We start from the raw sequence: 22,832 nt of genomic DNA on the forward strand, positions 1-22,832 counted from the left end.
TCACGGAGAGAGAAAAATTTTATAAACCTGTTCAGTTCTTAATGCTTGGAGGAATTAAAAAGCTATTTTGATTCTCTCTGATTTTCAGTTAAATGTTCTTATTTGAAAGAAAATGTTATTTATCTCATTGCTGTTTCAGATTTTTAAAAAAATCAATGATGTTTATCAGTTATAATTCTAATGATTATATTTTCTTGCTCTTTTGGCATCTGAATATATTAATTCTTACTCATAAAATAATTTATCAGTATTTTGTTATCTATTTTTTAAAAATAAGGCATTTTAATGCTTAATATAACTTTAACCCTCTAACGCTTTTGCAAATAATCAAATTATATGAAATAGACCATTCCCATTTCCATATTGAGTTTTTTTTTAATTAAAAACAATAGCAACAGTTGATGACCTTATTTTAGCAAATGGGAACCTAATATTTTTCTAGAACAAACTATTAAACAACTATTTTACTATAGCTATGCTGTTATATGGAACCTAGTCAACTTCATGTGAATTATATTTTTGTGTAACTTTTATTGTACCATAGATAAAGAGGACTGGACAGCTGTTGATTTGAGAGGGCGTGCAATACCCTTATTCTATGATGCTGATCTTCAAATAATTGAAGTACGTGGACAAGGAGGAGAGTTTATATATTTTATTGCTCCAGGTAAGCCAATTATTTTATCTAAAAAGAAAATCATGTTTTTATTTTCAAACATTGCACACAGTAAAGAATTTTGTTGCTTCTTAGAATGCTATTTGGGAAATCAGAGGGCATCCTATAACCAGTTTCTGAGTTTCACTCTAAGAATTGGGGCAGAGAGTGTGCGAATCAGTGCCCACGATGTTATTCTGGAAGGTGCTGGACTACGTGTCAGTGTGCCCATCACAGAGCAAGACAATCCTATTCCGTCCCATAGAATTCAAACCTATAGATTTAGATTGCATGAAAACCCTAAATTTGGTTGGACTCCTAGAGTTAGTGCTCTTGATTACATAAAGATCCTATCAAATTTGACTGCTATAAAAATAAAGGCAACTTTCTCAAGAGAAGGTAAGTTTTTAGTCTATAAAAACTCTGTATTATATTCAATTCTTATTTTTAGTGTAATTTATTTCATCTGATAGTTAAATTTTAACTGATTCTAAATAATACTGCATATTAAACTGTATATTAAATGCACATTAATTTTTTTTTTTTTTTTTACTATTTAATTGAAATAGTAATTATATTTTTAATTTTTATTCTGAAAAAAAAAATTCATTTTCAATTTACGTCTTCATCACAGTTTAAAGTGTATCTTCTGCCTCATTTAAAAAGTTGAGTTTTAATTGTCTTGATATCTAAAAACTTAAGTGGTCCATTAAGAAAGAATTTCTTCTTTAATTTTAAGCTTAGTTGAAGTCTTAAATGAAAAGTTTTTGTTTGGATTTTGTTATTTAATTTTTATACAAGCATATAAAAATATTTTTAATCAACTCCCATAAAAAAGCTTTTTTTTTTTTTTTTTTCCAAACGATATTGTCCTTATTTGTACATAGACTATGATTAAAAATACTTGTAAAACTTGAAGAATTTATTAAAAAAAATTGGAAACAAAATTGCAATTATTTAGCATTCTTTGTTTTTTAGATGTAACATTTTGGATGTATTCCCATTAAAAATAATGCAATAAAAATAGGTTAAAAAACTACTATTAGTTAGTGATATTTCCTTATACTTTTTCAAAAGGGCCATTTGTGTTTGTTATTCACTAAATTCACTTTTTAAGTAAATATTCTTTAGAATTTCGAAATTTAACTTCCTATCATAAGAAAACCCATATTTCCGAATATTTTTCAAAGGTATTGGATATCTTGATGATGTTGTTCTGGAATCTGCAGCAAAGGAAAGAAATACTGTTCCAGCCACCTGGATCGAGCAATGCGCGTGTCCTGAAGGCTATACTGGCCTGTCATGTGAGTTATGTGCTAAAGGATATCGAAGAGAACCTTTGGGTGACAGTCCTTACTCTCGATGTGTGAAGTGCTTTTGCCATAACCATGCTGATACTTGTGATCCTGTTACAGGTAGTGTATCTCTTCCCCTCAACACAAAGGTCTTGAAACCATTGTTAGTATAATTCATACAGTAAATTTCATTGTTAGTATAAAAACATTTATAAACTGGTGTATAAATTCGTATGTTTCATATATTTTTATGAATTTACAAAATTCACCTATTGTTAATTTTTCAAATTTGATTGTATGTTTTGTTATTTTAGTATTATTTAAAAATATTTATAAATTTGATGCATTTTTAAATTGCTCTTTTGTTTTTGATAGTCAAGAAAGTATTTCTCTTTGCTTTATAAATAAAAGAAAAAGTTTTAAAAAAAAATTCTCTTAAAATATTAAATTTTTTTGTTTACTTCAGCCATTTGGTGTGTATTTATTTTTAAATTTCAATTAATAATTTGAAATTCTAGTTATACTTCAAATAACGAATTTGAAATTTAGTTAGACTTTTAATGAAGACAGAATTTTATAACAAAGTGAATTTTTATGACAAAAAGGTAGTACACAAAAATTAAACTAATATTAACATGTTTTGTTCTTCCATAACAAAATTTAATGCTTGGCTTTTGGGAAGAAAATTGAATGCATCGCTCGTATAAAATTCTGTTAATTTTTGTGAACTGATGGTATTGTTAAAAATTCATCTTTGCTAAGTGAATCTTTTTTTTTTCCTCCTCTGCCGAATGGGAAAAGGGGATGAACTCCAGTTAACTGTGACTTTGCTTGTTAATATATTAAAAGTAGGTGCATCATACTTCTGCAAGCATAGCTTACTTTCCAATTTGTTTAATACTATTTTGAAAATAATTTATAATGTTTTATTATCCATGGATTCAAAATTTTAATTTCATTTCCTCTATTAATCACCATAGTGGCTTTTATTAATCTGTGCTTTCCTTTACTCATTTATATTTTGGAACGTCATATATAATCAACTGCATAAAAATTCTACATTGTTTACTCAATGAAAGATTTTATTATCCTAATAAGAATTATCCTATTTGATAAACTTTAGGATAAAGATTTATCCTAAAGTTTATGAAATAGGACACTTCAAAGTTATATCTTAAATATAAAAACATACGTATAGATATAAATATCGTGAGAACAACGAGAAAACCGCTTTCCCTTTTTGTTTATGAAGAAAAATATGATAATCAACTTATTAAAATTTTTCATGAAGTTTTGAATATTGCGATTAAAATGATATATTTAGAATCATTAATAATTACGATATAAACTATGAAAAAATAATTATTTTGATCATCTCTTAGGTACTTTAAGCAATGAAAAAAATAACCGTAAGGGAATGAATATATTATCTAATATATCATTTCATTTAGTATGCATTGTATGATATGTACACTGTCTCATTCTATGAGTCATTTAAATACTATTGTGCAAATAGTTTAAAAATGGTTTCAGCTTTTTCAAAGAAAATTTTAAATTTACATTTATGTTATTTAGTCACCTTTTCATAGTTATATTTAGCATAAAATTCAAATGGTAAATTTTTTCTGTGGAAATATTTTTTTCTTTGGATAAGTTACGTATAAAATATCTCTTGTACATCTCATTTAGGAAAATGTGTCTGTCATCATAATACTGAAGGTAATCATTGTGAACGGTGTGCTTTATCTTATTATGGTGATGCTCGTGAGGGAACTTCTGCAGATTGTAAACCATGCCTGTGTCCTGACAGAGGACCCTGTGTCGTTTTGCCGGGTGGTCAGGTTGCTTGTCAACAATGTCCTTTAGGTCATACTGGTATGTATTTAACTGTTTCTGAAATTATTTTCTTCTCAGATTAAAATAATAGAAATAGTTAAAATTAAATGTATTTTATGTATAAAACCCTTAACATCTTTTTATAATATATTTTAATTTCAACTTGAAATTACTTTTGGTTTATGGTTAAATTGTGTTTCTATGTATTAAGTATTAATCTTTGCGCTAGGAAATATATTTTTAACTTTATCATAAGAAATTATATATATATATATATATATATATATATATATATATATATATATATATATATATATATATATATATATAATTTCATGGATTTAGGTTGCCGAAAAATCTAATTTTTATAATGGAATTTACGATTTCGTGGATTTCTGAATATCTGAATTTGCAACAAAATCCCCACTGTCAGTCATATTTTATTAAAATATTAAATGTTTTTATCGTGTTCTTTAAAAATTATGTTGTTCTTTCAAAAAATGAAAGAAAAAACATCATTTCTAGAGTGAATTATCTTATAAACTTCTGTGATTTCAAAATTTTTATTATTATTTATTTATGTATTATTTTTTTATCAATTTAAAATTCTAGCTGAAGCAAGCCAGTCATTGGTATTTTTTTTTTATTCCAAATTGAAAACAGAAAAATCTGGAGTATTTCTATCCTTTCTGGTGAACAAGAAAAGTATCTTTAGAATATAATTCTGCTGAAAAAAAGAAGAAAATGATTTGCTTTTGTATTTTTTTTTTTATATATATATTTTATTGCTTCAACTCTTTCTTTACTCTGTTTTTAAGTTTAAAATCTATAAATATGAAGATACAGATTATAACAGTTTTGGTTATACCTATCATTTCAATTAATATTATAATTTCCTTTTTAAATTTATTGTTGTGTTTTTGTTGGAGAAAATAGTAACTCTGTTAAGTCATGAAAAATTCTTGGAATTAGTCATGAAAAGTCATAGATTTGAAAATCTAAAATGTAGCTGATATCCTGTACAACTCACAAACTTTTGTTGGTATAATAATTTAATGTATTCAAATAAATATATAAAAAATCTTCATAAGGAATTTGAAATTGTAAGAAATTTAATAATAAATTAGTTCATAATAGGGAAAGAAAAAAATTATATTTCTGCAGAGGATTGTTGAATGCATTTCAAGTAAAAATAGTATTTAAAAAATTGATGTTAATAAATATGATGAAAGGTTTTTAATGAAAGAAAAAATATTTCCTGTAGACTAAATCTAAATAATAAATGTAAGTCAAGTGCCTGTACCAAAGTCAAATACATGTACAATACAAACAGAAATAGAATATTCTTATTCTGCTCTAGTTTTTTCATGGGATATATTAATATTTATTTTCTACCTTTGGGTTTGTTTGTTTTTTACCTTACATTTTTAAATATATTATACATATTATGTATCAGTACATGTTTGCAAGCAGATATTTTTGTTCCTTAGGTCATCAGTGTGATATGTGTATTGATGGCTATCATGGTGATCCTTTGGGGAGGTTCGGCCCACCAAGACAATGCAGAAAATGTGAGTGCAGTGGAAATATAGATCCCAATGCTATTGGAAACTGTAATACGTAAGTTCTATTTTTACTGCTGTTTAGTGTAGTGAAAAGTTGATATTACATTTTTAATCAATATCCACTTTATTTTCAGTACTACTGGACAGTGTTTAAAATGTATCTATGACACATCTGGTTTTAGTTGTGAAAGATGTTTACCAGGATATTATGGAGATGCTTTAACCTTGCCTAAAGGAGGTTGCAAACGTAAGTACTTATTTTCTTCATCTTACCGCAAGAAGGAAAAATAAATTTTTTGGTTTAATTGAGTATCTAGTTGCTTCGGGTTTACCTTTTAGTCTGTCTAGAAATCTTTCTCTTTAATTAAATTTTACTGAAATGTTAACATACACATTTCTAACTCATAAGAATTGAAGAATCATTAAGCTTCCAAAATAAGTTAGATTAGAACATACAGCTATTTGGATTATGACATCTTTTTATAAAATATGTTACAAATATTTGATCAGGGAAATAAAAGTTTTTGATTTTTATTTATTATTTCCTTCTTTTCTGTACAATTTTTTGCAACAACTTGTAAATTAGGATGACTTGAATTTCATTCTCTGAGCATTAAACACTTGGACAAGTTTTCACGTAATATTCTCTTCAGTGTAGCAACATGAGGAAAAATTTATTTGCCGTGCAAGAAAGAGGCCAAGCTAGATAATTTCACTTGCTAGAAAATTAATTGTCTTGCAGCATATTTGAAAAAATATTTTTCACGTTTAAACTTCTCTCTGTCTTAAAAAATCTTTTACATTATTAAATATCCAAACTAGTTCAAATTTCCCTCTTCTTTTTTTTTCTCCCCTACTGTCATAAAAAATATAAGTAGATTTAAAATAAAACGTTTTTATGATAGAATGAGAATATATAAGAACACCAGCCAGTTTCTTTTTCACATTATGTCTTACATTTCATTGATAACTTATTTAAATAAGTAATTGTGATGAAATAAAAACAGACAATCATTTTTTTTAAATTTACCCTTCATTCCTTCATCTTTGAGAGGTAAAAAATTTTGCTTTATAAATGTATTGATAAAATATCTATAGGTTTTTACTGTTCTTTCAAACCATTGATTTTAGCATAAATTTTGAAAACAAGCTAAACATCACGAAGTTATTTAAATCAAAAGATGTAATGAAATGTTTTGTTATACAAGAAGAAATCTCTTTTGAATATAATACGTTGTTTTTGTTTCATTTTTTCAAATTTATAACTGTAGAATTTTTTGCAACAACTATTGGAACTAATAATCTAGATAAAATTTCTTGATTTAGTTTGTAGTCTCATGAAGAATTTGTGTTTAGTTTCTGTTAAATCATTTATACTTGTGGTTTAATACTTTTAAAGGCTGTATATGCTATCTTCCGGGAACAATTGAATCAGAAAGGAGCTCCAACCCATGTGAATTGACAGGAGGTCAATGCCGCTGCAAGGCAAATGTTGTTGGGCGTAAGTGTGATAAGTGTAGGAATGGCTTCTGGAATATAGACAGCGGACAAGGCTGTGTTGCTTGTGATTGTGACAGAATTGGATCCTATAACCAAACCTGTGATCTACGGTCGGGACAGTGTCATTGCCACCCAGGTGTAGTCGGCCGCCACTGTGATTCTTGTGCTCCTTACCATTATGGATTTTCTGAAGAAGGATGTAAAGGTAAAAATCATTTAATATGCACTTTATTTTGTCTCCAGTTCGTATAATTCTATTTTTATTCTGAATGAATAATCTTCCTTGAATTCTATATAACTAGCACCATTAGATATTGTATTATTTTTATACCTATAGTTATAGTAATCTATTTATAATAAAATTATGCTGTTGAATTTTTTTAATATAATAATTTATATTTGAAGCATTAGATATGTTATAAGAATGTTTTGCAGTTTAACTATATATGTGAAGCTAAATATCAACCATTAAATTATTTTCATTGTTTTATTTTCTTTAAAATTTTAAAGTCAAGAGTCTTTTTTGTGATCGTCTTGATATTTTTATAATCTAACCTTAAATATTGCTCTCTTTTGTTTCATTTTTAATCATAACGAAAGACGTTTTTCAATCATAATTCGTTTCGAACCTATTTCTCGAAGAAGTAAAGAAAAATTTAACTGCTATTTTCAAAATAAGCATTTCCAAACATTAAGTTTCTACGTCTAAATTGTTATATCAATATTAATTCCTTTTAAATTCAGTTGAGGGTGTATTTTATGCCTTATTCAAATTTACTTAATTATCTTTAAATCAGACTTTTCCTAATATTTGAAATGCTGTTTCATGATAAGGATGTAATGTATTGCAGCGTGTGAGTGTGATCCTTCTGGGTCCACTTCCTTGCAGTGTGACACAGCTGGTCAGTGTCAATGCAGGAATAATAGAGAAGGAAGAAGATGCAATATTTGTAGAGACAACAAATATAGCAGAGGGACTGTTTGCTTAGGTAAAATACTAAATATTTTATTCATTTATGTTTGTAACTTTGTTTTTAAATGATCTTTTTATATAATGAAGTATCAAAATGTTGTCAAGTTGGAATATTACTGTTTCTTAAAAGTTCTTTTTGTAATGTGAGTAACTAATTAGTGTTCTCACAGATTAGTGTTTTTCACAGTTTAATTAAGTTTTTTCATCTTTTTTTTTAATTTTTATTATCTTAGAGTAAGTCTTGGTGCATTCATAAATAACATTAATTTAATTAACAATTAAGTGCTCAATAGTCATAATTATTAATACATTTTATTATCAATGTCATTTACATCAGTAGTAGGGTCCAATTACTTTTGTAGGATTACTCTATTCTGTTTTAAAATTATGAAAAATGACTACATTTTTAAGTGAAAATTTATGTAAATTCAAATATTAAACATCCTTTTTTAAAATAAATTTTTAACATGTAAAATGTATTAATGCAATGGTGCGTCGCATTACTTATCCGACTGTTTTATTGTGTTCTTTGTCCTCCTATGTTATGTACAGTGAAAGAGAGCTTCTCTAGTATTTCAAATACATCTGAGCAAGAATTCTAAAACAAGTATTTCAAGAGTTAAAAAGTGCTATATTTTAAAAGTATCATCTCTAACTGTATGTAATAAAGTCGAGAAAATAGTATTTATAATGTAACTATAATTTCAGTTGTATCGTGAATTAGTGTCTCAAATTTTTATGATAATAGTACATCATTTGCTATTTCTAATAGTATGTGCTTTTTTTAAAAGGTTAATTAAAAGTTTAAAAGCATAGAATGTAGAAATAATGGAAATATAAATATTTCAATGTATGTAGTTTGAATTTTATTGTTTTATAAACTTACTATCTGAAACTTATTTGTTAATAATAAAATGCAATAATGAAAAAATCTTATTTTTTAAATGGGTTTTTTTGGGGGGGGCCAGATTAAATCAACCCTGGGAATAAAAAAAATGTTTGACAGTATTTCAAATATTCCTAAAAATGTTAACTTCATATAATATGCTTGTAGTTACATAAAGCGTAATATAAATGTATCTTAATGTTAGATTGCCCTCCTTGTTATTCACTTCTGGAAGAAGCAATTGATCGTTACAAAGATAAGTTAACTGAGCTTTCCAAACTGATGGATGAATTGAAAAACCATCCTGACACAATTGAAGATTTTGATTTTGAACGGAAATTGAGAGAAGCTGAAAGAAAAATTGAGAATTTGCTCAGTGAAGCTAAAAGAGCTGCAAGTAAGCAATTTAAATATTTTCATCTAAAAAAGTTTTTGGATCAAATTGAGTTGCTAAATATGTAAAATCACAAACTGTATTGCATTCATAAAAATACCATACGACTTTTAATGCAAATCAAACTTTATTTTTGAAAAAAAAAAAAGTTTAAAGTATTTTTTAAAAGTTTCTTTCCCTTTCATTTAAAATATATATCAGCAATTTATGATGAGTTTATATTAATTAGAGTGTTCCTTTCTTAAGTTGTCATTTATTTCTAAAATGTTTATATTGATTTTTACTTAATATTTTTTATTCATTATTTCTACTAAAATGAAATTTTAACTTTTTATTTAATCACTACACTGATTATTAAGAGTGATTTTAAATAAAAAATGTAGTAAATTTTCATTAGTTTTGCTTTTAAAAAATTATTACCTATGGATAGTAGTTTAAATATTCTCTCTCTCTCACTTCTTAAACAATCCTATTTTTTTTAAGGAAAAAATGGAATATTTAGATAATGGAATATATATTTACTAGGAGGCTCCGCCCCCTGCTCGCTAACGCTCGCCAACCCCGAGAATTGCTACGCAATCCTATGTGGTTCGCACCGTGAACCATGGCTCGCTGCGCTCGCTCGCCAATGAACACAATGTTCTAGCACAAAGACAAAATATATTATCATCAAAGACATAGTATTTTATCATCAAAGACATAGTATTGTACTTATGTAGAAGAATTCTACCAATGTTCTTATTGGCTTTTAAAAAAGTATATTAGCTATTTAGATTGAATATTTAGATATTATTAGAAAAAATCAAAACATTAGCTAAATAAGAAACATATTAGCAAAATAAATTATCAAATATTGCTTCACTAATATTCTGCATTTTAAAGCGTGAAAATTCAATGCATAAATAAACGCGAAATATAAAAAAATTCAATGCATTCAATACAAACACTTAAACGTTTTTTAGACGTTTAGGTAGCTCCCAGTAGAAAAATATCAATTCAACAGCGGCCTTTTAAAACATTCTCACTTCAATTAATTAATTAATTCCTAATTGAGTTTAAATTAAATATTGTCATGTTTTTAGTGCATGAATCTGAATTGAACAACCTGATAATGCTCACTCTGGTTATTGTTATCTGGTTGCTCACTACGTGCTCTTGCGCGCCGAAACCTAACAATTAAAAATGAAAACTCTTCCCAGCGCGAGAAAAGAAATTCGCGATCGCAACGAACTATAGGGGGCGTTGTTGTATGAGACGCTTACCTGCGATTTCCATATGAACCGTCATTCAGTTACTCTGGAGACGTCGTTAATGTAGCGTGTAGCATTGCAACGTTCCTTCTTTAATGTGGCTTATTAAATTTAAAAAAGAAAAATGCTTGATCTTCTTTCTTGTACAACCGAAAACAAAATGGTATCTCTTTTTATTAGAGAAGGAATATCCAAAACACATCGGAAAAATATTTGTACATTAACAGAAAAAAATATGTATATTCTTATAAGAGTTAAAACCTAATGCCCGAGAAATAGTATTACTAAATTTAATGATATAACATGAAAGGCCCATTTTAACTTTACATTCTATAGTTTTAAGAATCATATTAGTTCAAAAATTAAAATGAACAAAAAGTATACATAAGCCTCATAATTTTATGAAATTTAATTTTGTAAACAACGTTTTTTGACAACAATTTTTATCAAAAAATTTCAAGTTTCAATAAAAATCATTATTTAGAAACTAAGAAACGTAAAATAAAGAATGCTGACGAAACAAAAACAAATGAACAATTCTTTTTTGTCGCCATTTTTAGTGCTACGAATATTCGTCTTTTTGATTTGCCAAAAACAAAACAAGATGCAATTTTATTTTTTCAGGAGGGAAATATTTTACCGAAAAAACGAAAATGTACCAATTCCCACAACATAAAACTTTATCTTGGCAAACGTACGTTTTGGAAATGTTATTTCATTTGGAATCTTATTCATCAGAGTTCATATGGCGATATGATTGTTTTGAATCTATGCTAAACTCTATATCGGCTCATTTTCCACCGAAATCCAATTAACTATTTTGATTTCAAATAAAGTGTTTTATTTTATGAACTGTCGCAAAAATTTTAAGTGTAGATTGGCGGCACTTAAAAACCGCCAAATCTGTAGCGGCGGTGGCGTTAATACGTCGTAAGTACCGAATTTTTATTCCATACTTTTCTGAATCATATTATTTCAAACATTGGAATATACAAGAAGTATACATAAACACATAATGTTATACCATTTAATTTTTCAAAAGTATTTTTTGAACAATTTTTATCAAAAAATTATAAACTAAAAAACGGAAAATAAAGAATTCTTAGGATAAAAAAAAAAACGATTTTAAGAATTATTAACATTGAAATAAAAACTTTCATATTGTTTCTTTTTTTATTATTCTTATAGTTCTTAATCAGACGTAAAAAACCATTCTGTAGAGAACCATCATCAAATGAAAAAAAAAATATTTACAAGCAAATTTTTTATTGTAAAAATCATTGCACTTACCTGATTTATGATTCCCGGAGAATTCCAAAATGATAAGTTCCTTGTTTGAAAACTTTATTCTCAAATAATAGATACATAGTTTATACCTTCATTACTTTTAGATAACATACTACACAGCAAAATTTTATAATTGATATGAATTTGAATGTGTAGCTAAAAACAGAATAGCTGAATTCTAGTTGAACTTATTCTTTCAAAATTAAAAAAAACTTACCAAGAAAACGATTTAAATTAATTAAGAATCAGCACAAATGGCACTATTTCAAGTAACTTGGATAATTTTTTATTGTTGTTTTCCGAATTATATGGATACAGAAATATATACTATTCTATAACGAAGAAGAATATGCTATAACTATTATAATTCTGTATGTTCTGAATTCATATTTATTCACTGGAATGACGAAAGCAATGTTGACTTCACTTTAATTCGTAATGAATTGAAGACAGAAGAAATGCATTTTACCTTAATACACACTTCTGTAACAGTATCCGAAATCGGAAGTCATCAGTTGCAAGTTTGTTGATAATAGAAATTAAAAATTATTGACGAATTTTTCTTCAAATGTTTGGCGTGTTCTGTTCCTGAAAGATTTACTAATATTCTGGAGATTTTTTTCAAGCTCTTCGGCCTTTTCCTTAGGGAAATTTTGTTTCTTATTTGCTGCTAAAAAATGGCGTCTGATTCAGTCAATGACTTTGATGGAACTAAATGAAAACGTGATAAATTAATGTCCGATGTTTACAGGCTCCCGCTAGACGGCGTACTCGAGCGTTGCGATCGCGAATATCATCGGTTTTATTGATACATACATACATACTTAAATTGAACAACCTGATAATGCTCACTCTGGTTATTGTTATCTGGTTGCTCGCTACGTGCTCTTGCGCGCCGAATCCAATCAATTAAAAATGAAAACTGTTGCCAGCGCGAGAAAAGAAATATCATCGGTTTTATTGATACATACATACATACGTACGTATTAACGTTTTATATAATATAGATATACATATATTTCTGTTTTTATAGTTGCATTTTATTCTAGTGTGTTGTTTTTATATTTGAAAACAAGGCTCTCAAAATAGATCCTTCCCCTTGTAGTTTGTATAGTAAATTATTAGTATGTACTAATAGTTCGTTTTAATTAGAACTAACAGCAAACAAAAAATAATGTTGGTAGAACTATGTAAGCACCAACACTGCTCAATTAGCATCTAATTGTTTTTTTTTTTTTTTTTTTTTTTTTTTGCCTAATTTATTTATTTATGAATCGCAATAAAAAAAATAGAAAAATAACTTCATGAAAATATTTATTTTTCCAAATTTAATTTTGTAAATTATTTTTATGAAATTTATGAACCTAAAGAATTTTTGTGAAAAAGAATTAGTTCATATAATAATTTCATGTATTGCATTATTAAACCAGTCCAACAGAATTTGTTGACATTCAGGACTTTCTTCAAATGCTTTAGTTTATAAAACAATGTACCTTGTTCAATATCAACCAAAGATAATTTTCTCTCACAGTTGCGGATAGCAGTTTAATCAATCAACTAAATGATTTGCGCAAGCGAATCAAGGAGATTGGTGAAACGGCTGGTAAAATTAGAGAGCGATTAGACGATGGTGAGGAATATCGAAGATATGGACTCAATAACATATCGTTGGCAGAAAATATCATACAGCAGTCTAAAGATGCCGTTGCTGCTTCTCGAAAATATTTGGATACTCAAGGTCGTGATGCCTTTCACTCTGCCTTGGACAGAAAAGACAGATTGGGGCAGCAATCTGAAAGATTGTCTCAGATTGCAAGAGAAGCACGTCAACTTGCAGATCAGTAAGTTACTGCTCACACTTACGGTATAGTGTTGATATTGTTTCTATGAATTTGCTTTTGTTGCAAAATTTTTGTATGAAATTCAAAATTCATTCTGTTATTCATAAATGATTCTTTAACCAAAGTTAATCACTAATATTGAATATAACTTTATTTATAACTATAAAATTTTAATAGTTGTTGAATAAAATTGAATGTATGAAAATATGAACTATAGATCTGATGATGTTTCGAAGTTGTATTTATCCTAAAAGAGATACATCCTATGGGGCATTTTTATTGGTTTAAAATTTGATTTTAATTTTTTTCAGATTTTCTCGAACGTATATCAGACTGAAAAATAAATGTACTCTCTGGACAAATTTAATTTCCAAAGCTCTCCTTCTTTAATACTTAAGCTTAGTGCATTCAACTTGAATAAATTTATAAGTATGAGTTGTGGCTAATTATGAATTTTTCCACTGAATGATTATGAATTTTTTCATTGAATTTTTCACTGAATTTTTCCACTGAATGAATTAATTATGAATTTTTTATAAAAATAATAGTCACTTTATATAATACAGCACTCTAATCTCATCTCAAACTGAGCTCAGAAACAGGGTGATTTAAATTGCCTTTATCTTTCCAGGGTTCCCGCGGCCTTGAAAAAGTCTTGAAAAGTACTTGAATTTCATTTTGATTTTCAAGGGCCCCTAGAAGTACTTGAAAATGATATTAAATCCTTGAAAATTTCGAAATGACCTTGAAAAGTATCGAAAACTCGGGAAAACAGCCCTATTTCCAGTATTTCTATGTTTAACTTTTTGACGCGCGTAAGTGTGAGAGAATGACTTCCCCGTCTTTCTGATGATGACACGTACTGTTTGATTTTAGGATTTTATGTACATTTGGCTGATTTTAGGAATTTTAAATATTGGGAACTGTGCCAGATTCTGACAAAATCCAGATATTTATTCAGGCGATTTTAATATCAATCATCGATCTTCGTATTAGACTTATTTAAAAATTATGTGTTGCAGGGATGAAAGACTTCCACGAAAAAGCGGAAATCCGCTTTTTTTCCCCAATTTTGAAAATTTCCGACCATGTTCCAAAAACTAAAATTTTTGGGAAGTCCTATTGGAGAAACCCAAGCTGCCCGAACGATAGTCGGATTACCGCGACTTCTGCTATAGAGTGGAAAGGAGTCTAAGCGTTTCGTTACGAGCGCCGATATTTGATTTTTTTGTTTGTTTGTTTGGCTGATTTTTGGAATTTTAAATATTAGGAACTGCACCGGAATTTGCTAAAATCGCGATTTTTAATCAAACGATTTTAATATCAATCATCGATTTTTGTATTTAACTGATTTAAAACTTACGTGTTGCAAATTTTTTTACGCGATTTAAAAATCGTACTAGCAATTCCTATTCACTCAATTTCAAAATCCAATATCGCGATTTGTATTTAAGCGTTTTTAAAACCCAATATCGCGATTTGTATTCTCGTGAGTTTAAAATCCAACGTCACGATTCGTATTCACACATTTTTAAATCCAACTTTGCGATTCGTTATCACGCAGTTGTAATATCAGATATCGTTTTTCGTATTTGTACGCTATTTAAAAATTACTCACTGCGATTCGTATTCACGTGATCTAAAAATTATGCATCGTGATTCTTATTTACGCGATTTAAAAATTCAATATCGCAATTTGTATTTTCGTGTCTTTAAAATACAACAGCGTGATTCGTAATCACGGGATTTTATAAATCCGAAATCGCGATTCATATTCACACGATATTAAAATCCAAAAACGCGATTCATATTCACGCGATTTTAAAATCCAATATCGTGATTCATATTCACGCGATTTTAAAATCCAATATCGTGATTCATATTCACGCGATTTTAAAATCCAATATCGTGATTCATATTCACGCGATTTTAAAATCTAATATCGTGATTCATATTCACGCGATTTTAAAATCCAATATCGTGATTCATATTCACGCGATTTTAAAATCTAATATCGTGATTCATATTCACGCGATTTTAAAATCCAATATCGTGATTCATATTCACGCGATTTTAAAATCCAATATCGCGATTCATATTCACACAGTTTTAAAATCCAACAGCATGATTCACATTCACGCAATTTTAAAATTTAAAATCGTGATTCATATTCACGCGATTTTAAAATCAAATATCGCGATTCATATTCACGCGGTTTTAAAATCCAACAGCATGATTCACATTCACGCGATTTTAAAATTCAAAATCGCGATTCATATTCACGCGATTTTGAAATCCAATTTCGTGATTCATATTCACGCGATTTTGAAATCCAAAATCGCGATTCATATTCATGCAATTTTATAATCCAATATCAAGATTCATATTCACACGATTTTAAAACCCAATATCGCGATTCTTGAAAGAAGTAGAAGTAAGCTTTCTCTTGAATTAGTTACTGTAAAGATGTGATCTATTTTTCATTAGTAAGTAATTTAATAGTCGCGCCTTCCTATAATTGCTTAATTTTTTTAAATTTATTAGTGGTCAAAATTTTAAAATTATATTTAAGAAAAATTTAAAGTTAACTGTCTAAATGCTTCTGCCACTTTAAATATTGAATAAAAATCTCCCAGCATAGTTAAAAGTTGCTTTTATAAATCTCAGTATCATATAGAGCACTCCCCCCCCCCTTCCTCCTAGTGACCTGCATTGTAAAAGTTCAGCTTTTTTTTTATTTTTGTCCACTTTAATGCCTAGTGTTACAATTCGTTTTCGCGTGATTCAAAAATCGTACTCGCAATTCCCATTAAAGCAATTTAAAATCTAATATCGCGATTTGTACATAAGCGTTTTTTTAGCGCAATTAGTTTTTCCGCGAGTTTGAAATCCAATGTCGCTGTTCGTATTAACGCATTTTGCGATATCAAATATCGGTTTTCGTATTTATACTCGATTTGAAAACTACTAGTTGCAATTCATATTCACGTGACCATGTCAAGTGCGTATGATCGATGCTACTGAAAAAAAGTTAATTCAAGTATGAGTGGTTAACTAAAAAAGTCAGTGACCAAAATTGTTACTAAGAATCTATCAGAAGGTATTGAGGTGAAAGTTGGCAACTGTTTCAATTTAAAATGGTTGACTGGTAATAAATTTAAAATGATAATCAAGCCGCAACATCCAATAATTGATTAATTTTCTTAAATAGAAAAGTGGTCGAAATTTCAAAATTATATTTAAGAACAATTTAAATTTCACTGTCTAAATGCTTCTGCCACTTTAAATATTAAATAGAAGTCTCCCGTCAGAGTTGTTTTTAAATATCTAATTGATATCACAGTATTATATAGAACATTCCCCCCTACCCCGTCTTCTGTCCGAATCTTTGCTTATTCAGACTTTGTATACTTAGCTTAAAATAAGCTTTAATGCAAAATTCAAACCTGACGTTTTTATGCATCATGAATTTTATTCTCGACTCGATGCCAATCACCCTTGTTTTTTTTTTATATATATGTACTTAGATCACTTTCCGAAATCAAGAGAGAGCAATGGAAGTCTTATTTTTCAGTACTGCTATTATCGACTAACATTTATCGTCAAAACATTTTAGTTTAAAATGTTAAATTTTAGTCTATCTTTAACTAAAATTTAAGTCCTTGAGAATTTTATAATAAGTCTTAAAAAGTCCTTGAAAAGTACTTGAATTTTATTTTTATAGTAGAGCATGAACCCTGTCTTTCATTATGCTGCAAAAAAATTAGTTGTGTACTGTTTAGAGAACATGCAAACCAATAATATTGCATTTAAGATGATGTTACCCTTTTGTAAGTAGCAAAGTGAGATAGGAAATTGGTAACTTAATCATCACTTATTGGTAATACTTGACATTTTTACCCTAAATTTGAGCTTGTTGATTGAAAAATAACTCAAACATGTATGCATTTTTGACACACATACTTCAATAAACTAAATTTTTTTTAAACCACAGTATGTATCTGTTTCATTTGTTAATCTAAGGTAAGTTTTCCCTTTTGAGAATGTACAATAAGGATGACTTCTAATTTGTAGGCAAGAAGAAGATGCTGATGTCAGTGACAATGTTTCTAATCGGGCTTTGAATACATCAATTGAAGCATACCGTCTCGCTCGTGAAACTCTGGATTCGCAGGAAAAGTTAAGCAGTGAAGTTTTTGACCTTGGGAGAAGGTAATTTTCATTCTATTAAATATTTAAATTTTTAAGTTATTTATTTTCTATGTTTAAAGTATATTAATATTGATTATATAAAGAAACGGTAGGAAACTTTTATAATTAAAAAGAAAGAAATAATTATGCATCCATGAACTATGTGTTTTGAAAGTCCTAATCTCTCTCTGACTTGCAAATTTTAACAATACTATATCATTTTCCTTACAAAAAATTTTTATTAGTGTAAATGTGACCTGAAAACCATCTATTTCAGTACATTTTTTACCAGATTGTTGTTTACTTAAACTTACTGAGAAAAAATTAAAATCTTATTTATTTTTTTGTTTCTAGCATTGTATTATTATAAAGAAACAAGCATTAAAACTGAGAACAAGTTATAAAATTGAATGACAAAAATCAATTTTTGCTGTTTGTCTAGGTTGTAGTTATTATTGGCATAACCGAGAAATTTCAAATTAAAAAGCTTATCCATTCTAAGAACTCATAAAAATGAATTATACTAATTTTCAGGTTAATTGAATTGGATGACTTTGTAAATAGAACTAAAGATCTAGCAGAAGATGCAAAAACTGAAGCCAACACTGTCTATGATGATGCATTGGGCATTTATACGGATGCTAATTCTCTAGTAGTGCCAACGGCAAATGTAGAAACTTTGCAAAATGATGCGTCCAGAATAAAAATGGAGGTACTTTAGATATTAATGTTACTGTATAAAATACATGCGTCTATATTTTTTTAAAAACATTTTTAATGTTTTTATTAATTTTCATTCCTAGGCTAGGAGAATTAAAGCCCAAGCAGATTCTCTTGCAAATGAACACAAAAATACTTTATCGAGATTAGATGATCAGGCAAAAGATGGCCAAGGATTATTGAATGAAGCAATTAGACAACAACAGGTAAAGTTAAATACTTATGTATGTTTGTAATTGTATAATATGTGAAATAGTCATAAATACATAAAGTTTTGCCCCCCCCCCACTACATATTTACAACAGTTTAATGTCTTAAGAAATGAAGATTTCTCCCATTGAGATCTGCTCACAGAATATTGTTATTTATCGAAAATGACTCTTTGAGAACATTACTTTGAATTAACTTGTTTTGTTAGATCAGTGGATTTTGTATAATTATGATTCAAAGGAAGATGAAAACATCTGATTTTGAATAATGAATAAAAGAGTTCTTGTTTCTAAGGGAAAGCAGCATGATACAAATCTGTTAAATCACTTGTCTAAAAGACGAGACAGAAAGCATCAAAACCTGTTTGATTGCTGGAGGATATAGATGAGAAAAGGCAAGTTTTAAAAAAACATTTCCAAGTTTCACCAGGCATTTAAATGTTTTACGTTCTATTTTTTACAGTAGTAACGATAAAGGTTTTGGCATTTTTCCTTTTTTTCCTTTTGCTTAAATAATTTACAAATCTTAATGAGTATACGTTTTTTACTAAATAAAATTTAAAAAATTGTTAATCACTTAAGAGAAAAGTGGGACTGAAAACATTAAAACCTATTTGATTGCTTGAAGAAACAGAGCAGAATTAAAAAACAATTAAGCAAACTCCTCCAAGTTTCTTCGTCTTTCACGGTTATAAAATTTAGCAGATTTTGATAGCAAGCTCATTTTTCCTGGCTTTAATAGTCATTTGAAACCTTATATTTATTTCACTTAATTTCTGACAAGGATTTAAAAACTACGTAATGAGTGAGACCCTTACAGAACACGTAATACGATAGGTTTACTAATGTTTTACTCCCCGCATAATTTCATGTGGGAATCTGCTTTTGTCGAATTGCTGTTATCATATTTTTATGTTTATTTTTAATTATTTAATGCAAGCAAAGATTTCTTTTCTCAATTAATAACTTTTGTAATCATCATTATCTGAGATCTTTCATTTTAGATTACAGATGAATTGCTTACTGATACTGATGCTGCACTTGCCAAGGCACTGAATGCAATTGAATCTGGTGAAAAGATCTTAGAGGATGCTAAAGATACCCTTGATACACTTAAAGGTATGGCACCTTTTTTTTAAGTTCATATACTTCCAATTACTAAATAACAATTCACAAGCTGTATCCTGAATTCTAATGTTGATTTATTACCATGCATTATTTCTCTTAAAACAAATGTGTATAAAAACAATTTAAGATACAATATAATCAATTATTTTTGTTAGGTTTTGATCAGCAGGTAAAAGAGAGTCAAGAAAGAGCAAATGAGACAATTAAGAGAATACCTGAAGTCAAAAGAAAGGTTAACGAAGCTGAAAATAAAACATTTGATGCTGAAGATGCTTTACGTGGCGCCATCCAAGATGCTGCAGACGCCAGGGATATTGCGAGAGAAGCTAAAAGATTGGCCGAACAAGCGTCTAAAGTAATATTCTTTTTTTTAGTTTATATTTTCTTTTGTTAAACTGTTGAGACAAATTTGCTTTTACTTACAAACATTGAATAGCTCACTTCCTTATCCCAAATACAGTTGATAGTAAAATAGTTCATTTGTACTGTAGAAGATCTTTATTACGTAAACCTTGAAATGGGAAGCATTATATAGGGATATTTTTTATCATTGTTCTCGAACAGCCGACCCACTTTTCGGTTTACGACTACCGATGTTCTACTCTATAGCCATTTTTACCCCATTCCGGAAGACAGGAGAAATCTTGTATAAAGTATTGATAGAAATTTGTCTTTGTTGAGACCTTTTTGATGGAACCAACTCGTAATTGCGTCACATGGAGAGGAAAACCAAGAAAAATCTCCTACAATTAACCTGATAGCAAGGAGACGGGTGCAGAATTCATTTCGACCAGCCATCGCTGAAATTCGAACCCGGGTAACCTCATTGGGAGGTGAGCATTCTACCCCTGAGAAACAGTGGCTAAACATTTTGTACCATTAAAATCATTAAACTTACCTACTAAACATGTTAATATACATTATGTTTAGATAAAACAATTTTATAATTGTGACTTGCAAACTTGATATGTTACTGTAATTTTTAATGTTTTCATAGGTTGTAAGCGTTTAATTTTTTTTTTCACCATCGATAATTTATATAAAGTATATAAGCCATGTTAATTTGTTTGACATAAATAAAAAATCTTCTATTTAATTCATAGTTTATGCGTCAAATGGAATGATAATTTACAGAGTAACTGTAAATCAAGTTTAATTATTCAGGAATAGTATTTTTACATAGCACAAGTCTCTAATAGGTATATTAATTAAACATTTCTCATGTAGCTAATGAAAGCATTGATTTTGATAGGATGCAGATGGAATACGCAAAGAGGCTGGACAAACTAAAGAGGATGCTAAAAGACTTAAAGGTCAAGCGGGAGAACTCACAGATGACGTGGATGATACTGATGAACGGATGAAACAATTTGAAGATGAAGCCAAAATGGATGCAGACTCTTCTGAAGAGGTATGATTTTAGGCGTAACATTTACTGTTATTCTCCTGTTAATAAAATTATAGATACAGTGAGCAAGAAAACTTAAATGATTTCCAGGTGCAGTCTTAAGCATTTAAAGGATTGGTCTTGAGATATTAACAGCAAATTTTATAAAATCAAAACTAACTGATGCAATCATTATTTAAACTTTAACCCATTAGTCTTCAAAACTCAAATGTGTAATTTGTTTCTGGTGAAACCAGAATTATCTATTACTTTTTTGACTCTATACAAAATTAATTTATTGTAAAAAGAAATTCTTGTACTTTTGCTTAAAAAGGATATCCATTTCCAGAATCTTCATTCAAAAGTGTATAATGATTTTATTAATATTCAACTGTTATAAAAGATCTTCACGCCTCTAAAGTTCACTAAAGGCTTCTTACGTTCATGTAACTTCAAAAATTGCCATTGTGCGTTCCTTAAAGCAAAATATGCTCAATGCTACAGGATACAATGTTGAACAATTCATATTTAGAGCAGAACTGCGTTTCTTTCAAAATAAATTAAGTTAAAATTGTAATAAAATATATATATGTTTAATAAATATGTGTAAATGAAATGTTTATAATATTTATTTCATTGTATAGTTAGTGACTCGTAACTTGGTATTTAATTAATTGATTTTCTTGTTTACAAAATAAAATTATTTGTCATATAAAAACCATTTGTATTAACTAGTGAGAGTTTTTAATTATTTGTGTTGATACCTGCAGAACATTAGATACAATACCAATAGTGTGAATATAATTACTGGCCAACACCAATTCTTTGAGAATCTTCATTTTCAAATCTGCGAACCAATTGCTCCCATGTTTCTAATGTTTAATAACATGAAATTTTTTCTACAGTTTTTTCCAGCTTGCAAAATCATGCATTTTACAGTTACAAAACAAACACACTCACTCATCAGGCAGACAATCCCTTATGCTCTAACGTTGCATGAACATGATATGCATTTTTTTATTATAAAAATTGCTGATATCTGGAACATCCAAATTAATATTTAATGAAAAAGTGGCCTGAAAATCGTTAACTTGTAAAACTAAAAATTTTATTTTGTTTTTGAGCAAATCTATTCCTAATTTTGACAAGAATACGCTTCCAATTCAGTATTAGGCACAACCCAAACGTGAAATTTTTTTTTATTTAATACAAACTTTAAAATTCCTAGTACATATTTCGAACTAATTATCAACACCAATTAATCTATTCTAGGCTTTAAGTAGAGCAAATGAAGCAAAGACTGCTGCATTGGAAGCTTTAGACAAAGGAAGAAATGCCAAAGGAAAATTAGATGACATCTTAGATGCTTTGGGTATTTATCACTTTTGATTTGTAGATATGTACTGAGAATTAACACATTTTATAAATTTGATAGGAAATAGTTTTAATTATCGACTATTTCTGAGCGGAAAGAGATTTAGATTTCTTGTAAAATATAAGGCTGTATTTATTTTGGTTAAGAAATTGTTGCAGTCTTGTCAATGCTTGTCAGTTACTTCATCATTTTGTTTCCTTGAAGTAATCAAACAAATTTTGAAGGAAAAAAAAAGGTATTCCACATTCCCAAAACTTTCATGTATTTAAAAAATAATAAAGAGATTTTTAAACATATTTTCAAGAGTTTTTGACTAAATAGGGTGTCTTATAATTTCTCA

At 28.5% G+C, this 22,832-nt stretch overlaps 1 protein-coding gene across 2 annotated transcripts in view; it reads left to right on the forward strand.

The window, feature by feature from the left end:
* The window catches only part of LOC107449945 (laminin subunit gamma-1), a 75,036-nt gene that overhangs the window by 48,760 nt on the left and 3,444 nt on the right, over positions 1–22,832 (forward strand). For both annotated transcript variants that reach the window (XM_087158428.1, XM_043046181.3), the window contains 17 exons: positions 545–667; positions 752–1,054; positions 1,846–2,070; positions 3,640–3,825; positions 5,277–5,406; positions 5,486–5,598; positions 6,751–7,056; positions 7,703–7,840; positions 8,916–9,107; positions 13,173–13,482; positions 17,557–17,694; positions 18,208–18,385; positions 18,477–18,599; positions 19,607–19,721; positions 19,886–20,085; positions 20,983–21,141; positions 22,390–22,489. In XM_087158428.1, the coding sequence (XP_087014554.1) occupies positions 545–667; positions 752–1,054; positions 1,846–2,070; positions 3,640–3,825; positions 5,277–5,406; positions 5,486–5,598; positions 6,751–7,056; positions 7,703–7,840; positions 8,916–9,107; positions 13,173–13,482; positions 17,557–17,694; positions 18,208–18,385; positions 18,477–18,599; positions 19,607–19,721; positions 19,886–20,085; positions 20,983–21,141; positions 22,390–22,489 (3,039 nt within the window). The remainder of the gene's footprint in view (positions 1–544; positions 668–751; positions 1,055–1,845; positions 2,071–3,639; positions 3,826–5,276; positions 5,407–5,485; positions 5,599–6,750; positions 7,057–7,702; positions 7,841–8,915; positions 9,108–13,172; positions 13,483–17,556; positions 17,695–18,207; positions 18,386–18,476; positions 18,600–19,606; positions 19,722–19,885; positions 20,086–20,982; positions 21,142–22,389; positions 22,490–22,832) is intronic.

This window comes from Parasteatoda tepidariorum, chromosome 1, assembly GCF_982258835.1.
Source record: "Parasteatoda tepidariorum strain Cologne lab strain chromosome 1, Ptep-v5.0, whole genome shotgun sequence".
NCBI lineage: Eukaryota > Metazoa > Arthropoda > Arachnida > Araneae > Theridiidae > Parasteatoda > Parasteatoda tepidariorum.